This window comes from Prinia subflava, chromosome Z, assembly GCF_021018805.1.
Source record: "Prinia subflava isolate CZ2003 ecotype Zambia chromosome Z, Cam_Psub_1.2, whole genome shotgun sequence".
NCBI classification, from domain to species: domain Eukaryota; kingdom Metazoa; phylum Chordata; class Aves; order Passeriformes; family Cisticolidae; genus Prinia; species Prinia subflava.
The window spans coordinates 72557794-72575247 of NC_086283.1; the positions used below are offsets into that span (position 1 = coordinate 72557794).

Here is a 17454-nt window from a genome sequence, read left to right on the forward strand (position 1 = left end):
TCTTGTACTGAACAGGGGCATGGGCTTAGCAAGATACCAGTCTTAGTCCTGAAAGAGCTGTTATGAATTATAAAATCTAAATCCATTCTTGGCTGATTGCCAAAGGTCTTGAAGTCATTTTCTATGTGCATGAAAACTTAACATACCGTAAAATTACTGTCCTTTGCCCCCAGCAGTTGAGGAGTGAAGAGGGAACAGAGATGCACATAATTGGAATTGAAGATGCCATACCTAAGCATACTCTGGGTATTAAGGGTGGATTTCAGAGCATGACAGAAAACAGTGCACAACATGCTCTATTTTAATAATCTACACAGAAATGAATCCAGGGTTTATTTTTGTTGAAATTGTGCTAATTTAATTCTCTCCAGTGAGCACCAAGAAGCAAATATTATGAATGATTTTCCTTTCTCTTTACCTGGACAAAGCATCTGCTAAAGCTAACATTTTCATTCTGAACTGGAGGTTAAATGCAATATCGAGGTAAAATTTCGTTTCTGCAGAGGAGATTCATACATTTTGTTTCAAATAAACATTTTGAATCTTAACATCTCAGTTTTCCTCAGGCTCCCTTGCAATTTATTCTTTTGATTGTCAAATATTCAGCTGGTATGCGTGTTTTAAAACATTAAGGTGGCAATCAGAATAAACTTTGGCAATAAATCTTGTTTTGGGAGTCATTCTAATTCTCTGTCAATAAAGCTATTATTAATAAGTGCTGCCTAACCATCCCACACATAGATGAGGTGAGACTTCTGGAGTTAGAAATGTTATCTCTAAGTTATGAAAATTGTTCAGCTTTGTGTCCAAAGCAAATGTTTGCAAATGTAATGATTTTACTACACACCATGAGGAGGAAGTTGACTGGACAGCCTAATCACCTAGCAGCTTCCACTAAATTCTTTAATCTGCCTTTGGAAATGTTTTCTTTCATGTAAAAAAACCAATGCTTAAGGAAATTTTTTCCCCAGATGCTGCCTTTATTGTGGGCAGCCAGCTCACAGAATCTTTTAAACTTCCAGGGTATACCATATATTTATTGAATGAACAGTGCTACATCTTAGGGTCAGCTGCCTTTGCTGTTTTCGCTTGAGTATCTCTTTGGTGACATTAGGTTTGGTGTTGCAAGCTTTTTTGCAATACTTTCATTCCTTATTGAAATCTAGGGAAAGAGAGGAGATATCATTGCTGTGCTGTTTTGGTCTCTCTCACCTTTCTTCAAATTTCAAGTTCACCAAGTATTTTGCAGGTTATCATTGTGCCTCTGTATGTCCTCTTCCAGTACTGTCCTAAGGGGGATGACCATCCACTTAGTGCATTTTTGGGCATCCAATCTCTCTTGAAAGAACTAAATAAGGCTGATTCAGTCTTCATAATTCTGCTGCAGGAACTAACCCTGTTGCCCTGGTACATCTTTCAGTAATGCATCACTACCTCTCCTCTCACTAATTCTCTTCTCAGTCCACACACTTTCTCTTTCAATTCCTAACTTTTCAGGCTTCAGCACATGGCATTTTATGAAGCCCTCAGAGTCAATATAACTCCTCATAAAATATTTGGTTTATCTTATCAAAGAAAGGTAAGCTGGCTAACATGGTCTAACTTGGATAAGTCTGTCATGTTAGATACATATCACATTTCCATGGTTTGTTTTGAGGACTTTCTGCTATTGAGTCTAATTTGATAAGTAATTGCACAGAACATTTTTACTTTCCATTCCTCACAAAATATTTATACTCTCAATTACACAATATGCCAGGTGACCTGATAAAATTATTCAGACACCTTACAGATGGACTTACCTACTTACTTTCATGAGTAATTTTTAGTCTCTTGGATGAAAATTGCCTGCTATCTTGATGCAGATGTATTGTTTAGTGCCTGTTTTGTTAGGCAGTCTATCATTCCATTAACTTTTTAAACTCTTTCTGTTCAAGAAGCATAGTTCATCTTACAAAAACAGAGATAGAGTATCATTGACATAGGAAAATAATGCTAACTTTGTTATCATGCTAACTTTGACTCTGCATTTATTGCATTTTAATTTAGATGGTTAAATAATGTATTCAATATTTCTTTCCAAGCAGCTTTGGCAGACTTCTTTTTGTTTCTAAAATTCATGACCTCAGTTTGTTCTCTATCTCGAATCTTCTCAAAACCTCTATTAATTTAATGTTATCTGAAAATAACCTGAATTACTCTTTCATTATTTAAATTCACTAGTTTCTGTCTACTAATTTGGTTTTCTTTAAGAGAAATAAATATTAAAACCCAAACTTAAGGAGCTAAGAAGACAAATTAATGTAAAAGTCATTAATATCCCCAGTTGTAGGGGATGCCTAAGAGGCCTAAATTGTTTGTGTGTTTGCTTGGTTCTTGTGCTTTTGTTTTGTGATACAGTCACTGCAATATAAGTCAAAATAATAATAATAATATGGTATATAATTAGGCCAATAATTATTTGTGGAAAGAGGATCTATCAGCAAATGCATTCATGGATTTTGTTCCCCTTAGCATCATTATCAATATTTATTCAGTAATCTCCAAATTTTATGTAAATTTCACAATTCTAATTTGTGGGGGGTTCCTGCCTGACAAATCTTTGAAATCTTTGATATATAAGTATATACTTGTATCCAAATCTGAGATTCCTTTCACTTTTTCCTTAATGGTGCCAACTTTTTCCTATTTATGTCACAGTTCCTTTTGTCATGGTCATCAGTTCACCATGAACTCAGCTCTATGTTCTCATCATTTCCAGGTATACCATCTCCAGGTATATTTTACAGTTGCTTTATAAAACTCCTATATTTACAAAACTTCAGGAGAAGAACAGAGAGGAAAAGTCATGGGGGGGGAAATGACATCATGTTCTGTATAATTGCTGCACCTAGGACTTCTCAGTTGGTATTTTTTTTCCCTTCCTCTCTTCTTGTGACCTTTCCTACTTGTTTTTGTCTCCATATAAAAAGCTAAAGACTATAATTATGACACAATCAATTTTCTGGGTTTTTGTTTGTTTGTTTGTTTGGTTTTGTTTTTGTTTTTGTTTGGGGTTTTTTGGTGGTTTGTTTTTGGTTTTGTTTTTGTTTTTTCCCTAATTTTTTCATATGCTGGCCATCTCATATTTCAAATCCAAGCTATTCTTTCCCTATCATATTCATCAGGAGCAAGTACCAGGCAGCTTCAATGAATGGCAGGAACTTTTCCACACCCAGATGTAGTTCAAGTGCTGAAAACAGTGACCAAATGAAGGACTTAAGAGACTTTTGTCAAGAATGGGTCAAGCACACAGTTGTCTACTTTTCTTCCTTCTCTAATTCCTATACTTGCTGTCTCTTTTATTTTATCTCTGTCATGAAAATTTACTTTGCTCCTTTCCTTTAGATGCGGCAGTGTAACTAGCAGGTAGTTGTCTTCAATCTCTGACCCTCAAAGACTTGTGCCCTCCTCAAAGCATGCATGTATGTTTTTACTTTAAGGACTGAACAGCTTTAATGACTAACATCCTCTTCTCAAAATCTGATTTTGCCTTGACGTTTTCCTTCTCCTGTCAAGCCTCTGTATGTTTTTTCATCCACTGAAGTAAAAGCACTTTAGAAAGGAAACCCTATTTTATCTCAGATTATAAATGAATCAAATGAGTCACAGAGGTAAAAATGTGCAAGCTAAGAATGTTCCTCGGGTCAGTAACAGCTAAGAATAAAATCCAGGTCTCTTGACCCCAATCCAAAATACGCTGGATCACCCTACTTTAATCCATTGAAATCAGTAAAGTGGATGACTTGTTAAGTTGCTAGTCAGGACAAGAAGGAATGGCAGGAAAAGGCATTTAGGTTGGAACACAAGCTGCTGCTTGTATATGTGAAATAGTTAGTGGCTAGACTGTATGTAAAAACAAGAGCACAACAAAAATTTCCTGTTTCTAATTAACTGTGCCATGGGTGCTACAGGTGAAATTTTTCTTTCTCAGTACCAGCTATATGTGTAAATTTTGTTGCTCTCTATAACTCATGCTTGGTAAAGTGGGTTGAGATGATAACCCATCTTCACTTGCCTAGTCAAGAGTACTTGTCTTCCTGTTGGCATCATTCTCAATATATCTCCTTGCAACTGACTGCACATGCCTTGAGCACACTTGGTACCCACTTAAACCACTGAGGTTAACATGGCATGTGACCCTTACTTTTACCTAGAAACTTAGTGTCTCGGAGGGCTGCCTCAGGGTGAAGGAGCTCAGTCCAAGCCGCTTGCCATTTCTGTGAAGTTGGGCTTAGGCAGGAAGAGAGAAGAAGGACCTCTCAGTGTTACATCTAGTTAAAGCTGAGCGCATAGTGTGGGATTCGATAGCCTGAAATCAGGAACATCTGTGTTTTCAGGTAATGGCTACTAAATTAGGTTCGATAACACATCACAGGAAGACAAACTGATGATTTATTGGTACCTAGTTAGGATAAGAGAGAGGAGGTGAGGCTTGAATACAGAATCCTTAAGCCCTACCTCAGGCTGTAAAGGCAGGTGTCAGCTTGTTGCTCTCCTGTTGGCTTATGTTGAATTAATTCAACAACTGCTGCTTAAGGCTATTTTTCCAAGTCTTTTCTACAGCCTAATGCCTAGGGCCATCTCTCAAAGTACAAGAGTGTGTTTAAATTCCAACATGAAACAACTGAAACAAAGTCTCTCATTTTCTTAGAAAAGTGCTCTGCCATGGGGATAGTGGGAGAGAGGAAGGGAGTGAGAATGTCAAAAATAGAAATAAAAATTAGGCAAAAGATGCTGGCCTCTGTCCTTTCAACTGGATGCTCTTCTGGGCAGTTGTGTTTGAACACCTGTTTGATATGTCCAAATACTGGAGTGGTTTTGACGATGAATCTCTTTTCATAGATCCACTTGAAAGCACCAATTTGCTCATAACTATATTTTGTGAATAAAGTTGGATTTCAAATATAATCTTCTCCTCAGAATTTCATTCCCACTCTCTGTCTGGCATGATGACTCGTTTGAAACACATTCTATTCATCTAGCCAAGGTGTTTACTTCTATCTCGTATTCTCCTTCTGTCCTGTTCTAGACTTGACCTTTTCACAAAAGTACCTCATGAAAGAATTCTGGGTATAGAGGTTAGATGAAGTTAGATGACACTGGCTATTCGCAAGGTAACTAAAGTTTGCCAGATTTCACAGAAATATGTGTGGGAAAGGCCTGCAGGTGAACCTTGAGAGATTCTATTATAATCAACATAGAACTAGCATTGCAAAGATGACTTATTGATGCCTAGGTGTGATGAAAGTGGAAGAGAAACCTGAAGGAAATGTATTGAGACAGCTGACAGTTTATGCTCTTTATTTTAAAGCAGGTGGATGACCACCATTTATGAAATAAAGCAAAAAGATCCCCAGTTTCAGTCAGATGCAAAAAAGTGCCATCTCTTCAAACAACAGACTGGCTTGGTGTTGGTATGCCATCATAATCATCTGAGTAGTGCTGATACTGGTCAGTAAGAAGAGGCTGATGCAAATCATCCTTATTTTTCTTGACACGTACAATACACGCAGCAGCAGCAAAGATAATTGCAACAAGAACCAGCGCAGTCACTATTGCGATAGTTATCATCTCTGTGACACGGAGAGCCCGACCTAAAAGAAGGAAAACAAAAGGCAAAAATATTGAAAGCAAATGTCAAGTATATGAATAAATATCAGAGGTTCAGACTGGAACTCAGCATTTGTCATTATTCACTGAGTTGGGGAGTAGAAGTAATTCAGAATTTGTTTGATAATTCTTGTTCAAAAATGTGAGATTTAGTCTATCTTGCTCCACTCTAAAATATGTTCTGGACCTTTCTTCTGACACCTTGTTTGTGAGGATTTGCATTCTCTCTAGTGAGTTATTGAAGATATTTGACATAGGAATAAGGATGTTCTGGAAGGTCAAGATGCAAATGAGGACTTCTAAAATTAGGGTGGGTAGTGGAAACTTCATGCTGGAACAATCTCTGACTGGTAGCTGTACCAAATCCCAAATAACATCTGGAAAGTAAGTCAGGAAAGGAGAAAAGGCCTTTACAAAGACAGCAAATGTTGTTGGAGAAATTTTAAGAAATTTCAAGAGACAAAGATACAAAGGAAAAAAACAGGAGAGGAAGTGTCTAGGCTGCACAGTTTACCTGGCCACTCGACCTCATAGCTGTATCCCAGGTTTTCTGGTGCAGTAACAAACATTTCATTATTGGTTACTGGAGGCCAGAAAGGCACCATATTGTACTGTCGGTTATGTCCAATAGGGGCATTCTCCAGTGGGTATGTTGAGATATCTAAAATTGAAAGTCAAATCACATTTCTGTAAATAAATTCAAAATAACTTGTACTACTTAATTTTTGCTTCCAACTCAGTGTTTTCAGTTCCTCAGAATTCTTTTTCAGTTGTTCCAGAAGAATTTGTTTCCTACTGTGACAGATACAAAGCAGAGTCTCTGCATTGTCCAAAACCAAGGCCACTAATATTATCTCTGGTTTTGAATAGAAATCACCAGTAAATTTTTAAAAATTCTGCCTGTGTTGGGATTTTTATTTCTTCTCACTTGGAACAGGAGAAATATGGCAAAGACTTTTTTCTGCATTCTTTCTTTGCCTGATGGTAGCAGTGATGAACAAGATGACAGTTGACGTAAATTGCAGTGGAATTTTTTTGCAACATTATGCTAAATCAGAAGGAAGTTAGCTGAAGTAAAAACCAAAACAAAACACCAAACCAAACAAGACCAAATCAAACCAGCAACAATTACAACAAAACTCAAAACATAAAAAAAAAGAAAATACTTGGTGGTAAGATTATGCCAAACCTTGTGATAGACCATGTAAACACCATAAGGGGTTACAATTGCTCTCTGAGAGCTGATGTGGGAAAATTCAGTGAGGCAGGTCCTAGTCCACTGATGTAAGTCTCCTTCCTTCTTTATTTTTTTTCCTTCATTCCTTTCAAATCTTTCCTTCTGTTGTTCCTTTCTCCCTCTTTTTCACTTTCTCCTGTGTTATCTTTTTCTGTTCTTTTTTGAATTAAAAAAGCGAAGGCAGAAACAGTAACCATCCTCTAGAACTATATGGAGATGGTTGAATGCTGATAGTGTATCACAAAGGTGATAAAATGAATGTGTATGGCATCTGTTCTTCCTTGGACAAGAAGAAAATAGTTGTTTACTCCACACAACAATGAAATGTCCTTCCAGAGTTACAATGTCTTTTCTCTGTGGAGGTAGTGTATTCCCACATACTGTTTTCTTTGAGCTGTGCCTGCTGTCTCTGGCCAGGTCCCTCCACAGAGAGTCATCTGCAGCTGGATGTCAATGGGGTGAGAAAGAGAGCTTTCTTGTTACTGCTTTGTCTTTTTTATCTATATTAACTCTTAAAATTCTAATCCTCTCTCCTAAATTTAGGGTCCTTGCTGTCCCACAAGAAGGACTTGAGTTCTTGTGGTTGCAAAGACTAACAACCACCCATGCTGCCTCTGCCCATGAGAGAATCTTACCTGCAGAATGCCGTCTCAGCCACTCGTCAAAAAGAGCATCTGTAAATGTGTGCAGGAGGACAAAAATGGGGTCATTTGGCGATAAATGAGTTTGCCCTCCTGTCCCGTTCAAAAATAGATGAGCCAAGTTATGAAGACTTCGAACTGCTGGGTCATATTTTCCTGAAGGATCACTGTACCCTGAATATGCAAACAAATAAGAAAAGAAAAATACAAGTGAAGATTTTATTTGGAAGCTGCAGTCTCAGATGAATACTTTTTCTTTTTTCTCTGAAAGGCTTTCATGTTGTTATGCTGCTTTGCATAAATCAAGTGGGAAGCTAATTCTCTACCTACAGCTTTGAGAAATATTCCTGGAATGCATAATTTTCAGATTAAAATAGCTTTCATAAAAGAATGCTGGAAATGTGGACTGTACAGCTGCTGGGTTCTGCCACAAAAATGGCCAAAATAGCATCACTGCATGAAAATAGAGGTATATATTTAGGCCCTACATGTCTTTCATCATACTACAATAGTTGCACGAGTTTTCTAACTGCTTACTAAAGCAGGTGTATGTTGCCATTTATTCTAATGAGCTAGCTGTTAGGTTTCCATACATCACTTCCATACTGGGAACACATATCAGAAAGCTTCACATGGTGTGTGTGATATTGTTTATTTTTTCAGTGAAGATAGGATGCAGCTTTGCATGTGCCCAAAACCTCGTAACTCTCAAGTAAGACGTCAGGATCTGAAGCATCATGAAAATTCCTCCTGTGTTCAAGCTTTGGCCATTACTTCCAGAGAGGGATACACACAGGTAATTTTCTAAAGCTATGTTTTGGACATCCAGGTATTGATAGGCAGTGATTTGAACCATTTCTTTTTAATCTTTTCCCGTTAAAAGCATTAAGTATAGGAGAAGTTGTTAGGATGCTATCTGAACAGTTTAAATGAAATCTTTGGACTCGTTCCTCTGTTGGGAGTGTATGCGTGTTCTGGTGTCAATGACTGAGAGTTTAGTTTTAAATGTGCAGAGCTTATAGAAGAACACAGTTTTGTGCCCCAAAGAGTAGGGCTAGCATGTCTAGCACTAAATCCTGTACCCAGACCTCAATTACTGTTTCAATACCATTACACTAAGTACTACCAAAGCTTTCAATTTATTTTGCTTTCTTTTATTTGTTTTGATTCCGATACAAGAATAACTGCTAGAAGCAGTTGTTTGCTTCATTTAGGGATGCAGAGGCATCAGTCCACAGGCAAGGACTGTGTTTCCAACAAAGGCAACTTGTTAACCATGTGTCAAGGACCTGAAGTTTCTACTTAGTACATCAGCAGCAGACTTTTGAGACTTTTATGCATTTTAAGAGACATAAGCTATAAAGTAATTTACCTAGAGCTTATTTCCGCTTAATACTGAGCTAATACTTAATGCTAAGAACAGTGTGTTCTTCTTGCCCAATAGCCTGTCTCAAAACTCATACTTCCAACAGGAAAAAGTGACAAGTCTTCTCCCTGACTTATCTGGAGTTGTTCCAGGTCTTTTTATTTGCCATGTTTACCTTCAACTGTGTTACGGAAACTGTCTGTTGAATTGGAATAGAAAGGAGGAGTGTCAAATACACCAACTTCCAAACACTGAGCAACATCCTCAGGCTCTGGGAGACGCTGTACCATAGGTCGTGCTACATTTCCAGCAGGATTTCTTCGGATGGGACCACCCTCAGTACCTGGAAATAGAAAGAGAGAAAACAAGGTGTAGATCATTAGGCTGCTGCAGAATGAATTGCTCTTGTGACTGAGCCATGGAGAAAAAAATCCCTTACAAATAACATTTACACTGAATGAACTGGTCAGTTCCTTATGTGGACAAAGAACCCTCATGGGGCCCGGTGTTTTGGATTCTCTGTGTCAGGATGTAAAAAGTCATCTAGAAGCTTCTTACTGAAGTTTGTTGTTCTCTAAGCGATTTAGGCAAATTTCCTAAATTTGCAGTGTGATCGCCTGATTAGACCTAGGCCAAGATTATTGAGGATGTCCTGGTAAAGTAGCTGGAGATTATGTAAATGAGTAACCCAGTATTGGGGAGGTTCCTATTCTTTCCCCTATTTCCATGACGATGGTTATATGAATATATAAGAAATTTACCATATTCTAAAAATTATTTTAATATGGGTAGAATCTGGTATTACTCCCTTTCAAAACGTAGTCCAAATAGTTGTTATGGGGATTTGCTGAATATTCTCATTTTAGGAGCAGAATGGCATGAAGGTGATAAGTAGAGTAGTCAGAAGAAAAGTTAAGTTTCAGTTAAGAAATAACACTGCCAGATTTAATTATTTATGGTGCAAGAGATGAATTGGTGCAGCATAAGAAGGGAAGGCAAAGCATTTAATCTTTCTTCTGCTACAAGCGCCTGATAGTATGTATTATCTCAACAGACTGAAACATGTACCAAGAATACTCAAAAACCATTTTAAGACCTTTGGGCTGGAAAAAGCCACTGCAATGTAAAGTATTATATTTATTTATTATTAAGAGAATTTTCTCTCCAGATATCTTCCATCATTCGTACTTACTGTTACAAATGGTTCCCAAGGTTTCATAATCTTCTACATTTTCACATAACACTCGCCACTGAGAGAAGATTGAATTCTGGCTTATAAGGGAGATATCAAAATTGCTTCTAGCTCCCATCAAGTCATCTGAGCAGATATCACATGTGTTTTGTCCTGTTGCAAAGTTCCAGTAGGGCAATCCAAAAGTGGGGTCCTGTAGCATGTTCTAAACAACATAAATATGGTGTTACTACGTATGTGACACAGATAGCTAAAATATTTACTGCTAAAAGAATGCTATAAAACAGCTAAATACTTAGTAATCTTATTAAAAGTCAGAGTCCTGCCTTATAGAAATGAACAATTTTATGGAAAATTCGCATAGAAGCTTTTGGTAGTTTTTCACATTGATACGTTTATTCAAGAGAACAGAGAGCTATTCTTCTGGACTGAATCATGGATCTCCCACATTAATAAGACAGTGTTTGTCTTATTAGACAAATATTTTTAATGGCCTGCCAGCAAGAGCAGTGTTTGTAGTGCACATAATAATTATGTCAACTGTGGAACTGAAGGAAATGTAAAGAACAGGGACACCAGCTTTTCCAGTTGGCGTTGTTTGGTTCTAGTATGGGTTGGAGTTAACAGTTCTGGAGTTAGTGAGGCAAAATTACTTTGACTAATGAACTAGTCTACTGAGATAAATAGGAATGTATATTCAATCACAGACAGATAGAACTTCTCAGGGCATCCACACAGAGAAATGCCAGTGATGACAAATGTCTGTCTTGGAATGGAGTTCGTGCCTCAGCCTGATGTAAAGCATTAAAGCTAATGTAAACACTGAAGTGATTTCAGATACTATTTAGTCCTGACTTTGAACACTTAATTCTTGCTTTTTTAAGAAGGATGATGGTCCATAAAATACTATGCCCATTTTATGAATAGGACTGCCTAAGAGAAGGCAAGAAAGAGAATCATTGATTTATGGAACAGGATATGACAAACCACTAATTTTTCTAACCAATTACACAAGTTAAATGTGATTCTGATTCCCCTCTGTTATCACTTTCTTCAGAATTTCTGCTACTTTGATTAATGTTATTCAAGAATAATGGCCTTGAGATTAAAAACACAGATGAAAATAACATTGTTGGTCCAGTAACATGTCTTATATCTAGAATATAGTTTTATTCCAAGATTTTAAAGGAAAATTTACATTTTCTATTGCTCTGATTAAAATACTATATGTAGCATCTCTGTAGAAGTGACAGTGTGAAGCCTAAATGCACTGTGTTAAATTTAGAATATGAAACGAGTTACTGAAATTGAAGCAGAATCATTTCAACACATAGGAAAAATTGCAATCTTTTTTTTGCCTATTTTAATATGGAGTGAAGTTCCTTAACTATACAAAACATAGCAGAAATACTAGTAAACATTAACAGGAATTTCACCTGCATGTCTCTTTCAAGCTGCAGTAGGTGGTACCTATGCCACGTGACAAAAGCTGGTCCTTCATGAGAAAAATCAACTCCTCCAAAACTCTGCTGCCCCGCACCAAGGAAAGTCTTCCTGACAGAATAATAATGAGACCACACAAAGTAGTTATAAATGGAGATGTTCTCGAACTGAGGTGTGTTCCCATCTGGTCCAAAAATTTCTTCACGTCGCCGTGTGGCAATAACGATATCAGGATGGACTGTGACCTTGGCTTGGTGTAAGGCACTCACAAAGCGACTCCTTTCCTCTGCGCTGAGATCCAAAAGATTCCTTCTGACTGTGGTAATACAGAAGAAGCAAGTTACCAAAGTAATAGACACTGACGTCTGATCTCACAGAACTTACTTATTGTGTTCCTAATAATTCTGGGGAAGTCCCTTTTTCTTCAAGTATGCACCCTGATTTTTATTGGGGAAACTCATTGAGCATAAATGGAAGATGTTATTCTTTTGAGAAAAGCTGAAATAAATTAAAATAAAGCCCAAATCCTTTTAGTTCCTTTAGGAGTACTGTTACAGATTATCTTTCCATCCTGCTAGACAAAAGACAAAGACAGTTCTTTGTCATACAAATCTTTCAGAACTTTACCCAATATACTTAAGGTTTCCTGTGGTAGTACTCTACAAGAAATGAACACTATAAACCAATTTATAATAATCAGAAACTCTGTTTGACAATTTAATGAAGAACTAATCTTTTTGTTCGTGAACCTTTGTAGGAAAAATGGCAGATTCACCAGTGAATTATTATGAATTTCACACAATACAGTATCTCTTTAATCTGACATTATCTCTTATCTCTTAAACCTGGCATTAACAATTACCACAAATTAGTCCTTTTTAGCAGTATATCTCAAAATAATGAAAAAATATCATTGTCCACACAATAAGAGTGAAACAAGGAGGAAAACTGGCTTGTTGAAATAGCAGTATTTGAGCAAGAAAAACTGGCTTCAGATCACTTGAGTCCTTCTTAATCTGGTCTGAGAAAATTTCAGATTAAGTTTAGACTAAGGTGAATATAGAACTCCTCAGAATTGCTATTCAATGTTCACTTATTGTCATTATAAAAAAAACCCTGTAAAAATCCATCACCCATTTTCCAAATTAGGGATAGATTTTGTTGATAGAAGAAGCAACGGATCTTCAACATGAATCTATGTGAAGAATAAAAGTGAATTACATTTCACAAAAATAAAATAATTCAGTGAGGAATATTTTAGCTTCTAGGAAGTTTAAATAAAGTCTTTCCAGGAACATGAATTTCATCCAAGGACTGTATATCCTAAAACATGCTTTTTTGTTTTGCAGAACTGAACTGACGTGCTAGCCCTCATCACTGAAGTGCTGGGTTTTTGGTTTTGTTGATTTGGGTGGTTGATTGGTTGTTTTGTGGGTTTTTTTGTAATGTTTCAAGTAAAGAACTATAATTGTCCATCTAATTTTGGTTTACATAGGCATCATAACATTTTCATTTTCAAATAAATGCCTGAACCACAATAAAGAATTGTGACTTTTATTAGACTAAGTCATGAACTGAGAAGATATGAAGACACCAAACTACATTTTACAGGAATTTAGTATGGATATGCCAACAGTAATCCAGTAATTGTTTCTAAAATCTGAGCAGATGGGGACAGTTCTATGAATGGGCAGAAGAGGTGACCTCAATGTAGAAACTTGAAGCATAACAGAGAAAGTAATTTACACTTTTCAAACTCATGATTCATGCATGATATATCTTATTTATGTGGCATTTTAATGCAATGTAAAGGATTTAATGAGAGAAAAGTAAAAAGTGCCCTTGTACATTCTAGAAAAATCACCTAAAACTGCTGTTTGTCTGTCTCTATATTTACATTGTTAAGTTTGTGTGTCAACATTTATCTCTTGATTACTCTTTAGAGTTGTTATCATTGTAAAATAGAATAGGCCAGAATATCAGAGAGTGCAATCTGCCTTAGCAGACCCAATTCACTAGTAATACTTTCAGCTTTCTAGTTCAGTTCTTGAAGCCCAAAGGATGAAAAAAAAATATTCAAAGATCTTTCCCATAGCCATCAATAAGTTATTATTAAGGAATTGTTAAAATGTTGATTTGGTAAGCAGTTCTTAGTGAACCCTTGTTGAAACATGCTCTTACAGTCATGGAATGTCCCCTTATCTGGTGAAAATGTCAGGTTTCTTTTTCTGCAGAGAGAAACACTGCATATTTATTTCAGGACCTGTTGTTTAACATGTGAGCAGAACCCATTGCTCATTTGGGGAGATTATGGATTTTACAGTATTTCAATATCATCTTTGAAGTTAAAAATGTTTAAGTTTAAAAATAAAGATTGAAATCTTGTCCATTCAGAGGGTTTTCAGATGAGAACAGGGGTCTGTCCCTAAGCCTGGGTTTGTTTGTTTGGTTGGTTTGGTTTTGTTTTTTTAATTTACCTATAATATTCAGCATTTTTCCAGTCCTGCAAGGATTTCATATCCATTAAAAAAAGAAAAATTAAAGATCTGTTTAGTGATATGCTAGACTCAACTGAAACTGGAGTGCTGAAGAGGGGCTTATCACACCCTGGTCGGATTCATTTGAAAAGTCCACAGTAATGACTAACTTTTTAAAAGATATTGACAGCAGCAAGGACAGTAAAAATTTACCAGGCAAGGTACATAGTTTAGAATTGTATTAAGTACAATATAATAATTGAATTAATAGAATTATTGTATTGTATTGTAATTGTATTATAATTGTATTACAATTGTATTAATTGTATTTTTCAAATGAAAGAACAGCTGTCACATTTCGAATAATAACAGGGTATTAAACATATCAAGGTACATATTATTCCCAGATACACTCATAAACACATGTAAATGCCCATTGTTTTACTCTTAAATCCAAAGAATGCTTTTTTTTTCAATACAGATTCTCTATTCTTTAATGGACTTTCATGCATTGACTACAGGTTTCTTTTCTTCCTTTTAATGGGTAGTAAGTATAAGTAATTTATACACCTGCTGAACAGCTCCTCCAGCACCTGCCTTAATAACCATTTTAGCAACACAGCTTTGCTAATTAAATGGAATGGACATTCTGTACCTTAGTGAGCACAAGTCCACTGGGCACATTTAGAAGCAAGCACTAACAGCGAGCAGTTTCCAGTCGTGTTTCGGGTGCTCTTACCTATGCTGATCCGCTGGCTGCAGGTGGGTCCGGTCCAGCCGGGCCGGCAGGACCCGCAGTTGTATCCGGAGAAGTTCCCGTTGCAGCGGCACGTCTGGTTGAAGAAGCGGATGGGCCACTGCTCGCGGTCGTCCCGCCCGTCGTGGATGTACTGCGGGCCGTGGGGCCGCCAGTCCACGGCCACCGGCACGCAGCGGCCCCGGCCCGTGGACACCCCGCAGCGGTCCGTGCCCGGCCCGAACACCGGGAAATAGTCTGGGCAGCACACGCCGCTCCGCAGGGCCTCCACGGTGGCGCACTGCCGCGGGAACTGAGCTCCGGCTCGGCCCGACAGCGTGAGGAGCAGCGGCAGGGAAAGGCAGAGCAGCGTGGGGATCCGCATGACAGCGGGTCAAGCAGAGCTGGCTTGTTCCCGGAGCTGGCGGTCCACACACGCTGGTTTCCTCTCCTGTGGTGGGACACCCAGCTCCCTCTATGGAGAGAGAGAAAGCAGAGTAAAAACAAGTGATACAAATCTCTGGGCTACCCCTTCACCCCAGAAAATTCCTCCTAACTCTACACTTAAATACTCTGTCTGAAAAGGTGAACAACTTTGACCACAAACACTAATGTTCTTCTCACTACCTGCACGAAAGAAAGTAACTAAGTAGATCTGTATTTGCTCATTAACTTCTAAATTCTTCCAAAATGTTTATTCACATTTTACACTTGCCAGACCCATTTACCTCACTACCACAAAGTTCTAAAACCTGTCTAAGGCACTGGTTTCCTGTGACTTTTTGCTTTCACCCCTCCTTCCCTCCCCCAGTTCATGCCTTTTTGGTATTTAACCAGTATATCTTGTTCTCCCCTCTGTTTCCTTGCTCTTCTCCAATGCCAGCTCCAACACAAAGTGAAGCTGTACTTTGGTGCATTGTACCTGTTTTCCTGCTACCTCTCCACTGCTGAGATCTTGTTCTATCTCTGCACGTCCTGTGACTGTCTAACCTGAAATAAGCACGGCTAATTTCTCTGCTGCTTCAGTCTGCTTGCTAATCCTTCTTGTACCAACACAGTATGGTTTGGCCTCACCCTCCTTCCTCTCTTAATCCCTTTTCTACTTCAGTGCATTTCTCTGGACTTTAAGTACTTGAACAGCACATGATTTCTTTCATGCTTATCTCCTTGTGATTTTACAAGTTTTAGCAAAGGTCAGAGACAAATACTTGAATTCAAAACAGAACAAATGTGAAGTTGGGTTTTTGTTAGTATTTTTTTTAATTACTTGCAAAGAAAGGCTCACTTGAAAACAGACAAAGAACAGTGGGGGAAATCACATTTAACAGACACTTAGAAAACGTTCTTAAGATGGCATTTTCAAGATCAGGCTGAAGTAAGTGACTAAGCAATGTTATTTATAAAAGGAAACACTCCAATTTTTAAACTTATGGCTTTCAGTTTAACAATTTATTAGATACTAAAATAACATGACTACGATCATATTGGAATTTCATGAAATACTGAGTTCTGAGCAGGTGCTATGAAGGGTAATTAAACAAAGAAATTGACAAATCTCTTAAATTGAAAAAAAAGAGCTTCTTTCATCTTTGCAAGGATGATTCCTGCTGTGCAAAAATGACCTTACTCAAGTTATTACTCTTCTTCTTAGCTTTCAGTAAGGATGGATTTCAGTGAGGTGGAGATATGTCAAGTGAGGTAAAGGTATGTTAAGAAACATCTTGACTGGCATCAAGACAAAACATTAACAAGTTTTCTGGGAAAAGGTTCAATCACATTGTAACTGACATCAAGCAGAAAATGGATTACCTACTCTTTCTGCTTCCCTATATGCAAGTCATAATGCGAGAGTGCTCCCAATTCTGGCAGAACAAAGAAACAGTTTTTTGTGCATTTATTCTTGCCAACCAGCCATGCACCAGAGCAGTGAACCTTGCCCTCTGTGCCTTGTATAACCCACATGCTTGCTTCAGGGTAGAACCTAGATTTTTAGTACACCCTCTATCTCTTTAATTCATTCTCCGTTTGCAGAGAGGAATATTTGCTAATCCTCAAATGAACCTCTTTTCTATTCTGACTTCCACTTCATTCTCCATTTTAGCCTATACTGTCTTCTTTACTAGCTTATCCTACTTCTTTCCAAGCTTAAACGTTTTCTCTTTGAACATGTCTATTGGGACATATGTGACACAAATTCACTGTTTCACATCAGAAGGTAAACCAGAGCTGGTATAAAACCTCTTGAGATTTTATCTGGAAAGAACTTAAAGTTCAAAGAAGAAGCATACAGGTTTTAGCCATGAATATTTAGCAAATACAGCAAATTCATAATAAGCTTAAACGGGATAAATGCTGCTCCTTAGACAAAGCCCTAGTAAAACAGATGTACTGACTGGGGTTTCCTGGCATCATAAAACTTCCCCTTATAATTGTGTACATGATTTAGACCTTTTTCTCCTGTATGGAAAACACATATAATGTTTTACAGCAGAGATGCACTACTGAGGATCATATCCCTTCTTTTCCCCCAAAATGTTCCCTTGGATTTCCTGTTGGAAATCTTGCTGAACTGTTTGGTGGAATGCAGCCCTTTTTACAATCTTTATTTCTGTATTCTTGCCCTCAGAGATATTCTTGCCTTTAAAGACTCCTGCTCCCCTACTGTCCCTGGAATGATTTGATCTTGGAGATTATCCAAATGCACAACAAC

General features: G+C 37.6%; 1 protein-coding gene across 3 annotated transcripts; it reads right to left on the reverse strand.

The window, feature by feature from the left end:
* Positions 1 to 5335: 5335 nt before the first annotated feature.
* Positions 5336 to 15814, reverse strand: TYRP1 (tyrosinase related protein 1). Of its 3 annotated transcripts, none has more exons than XM_063422284.1 (8): positions 15735 to 15814; positions 14748 to 15219; positions 11525 to 11847; positions 10089 to 10293; positions 9072 to 9239; positions 7525 to 7704; positions 6167 to 6313; positions 5336 to 5636 (listed from the first exon to the last, which is right to left on the reverse strand). In XM_063422284.1, exons 2-8 carry the CDS (start codon positions 15127 to 15129, stop codon positions 5431 to 5433), a joined length of 1611 nt encoding a protein of 536 aa, XP_063278354.1. In that variant the 5' UTR covers positions 15130 to 15219; positions 15735 to 15814; the 3' UTR covers positions 5336 to 5430. The 3 variants fall into 3 exon arrangements, with proteins under 3 accessions (XP_063278354.1, XP_063278351.1, XP_063278352.1); XM_063422281.1 differs by having other exon boundaries at positions 15667 to 15805; XM_063422282.1 differs by lacking the exon at positions 15735 to 15814 and adding an exon at positions 15563 to 15669.
* Between the last annotated feature and the right edge of the window lie 1640 nt (positions 15815 to 17454).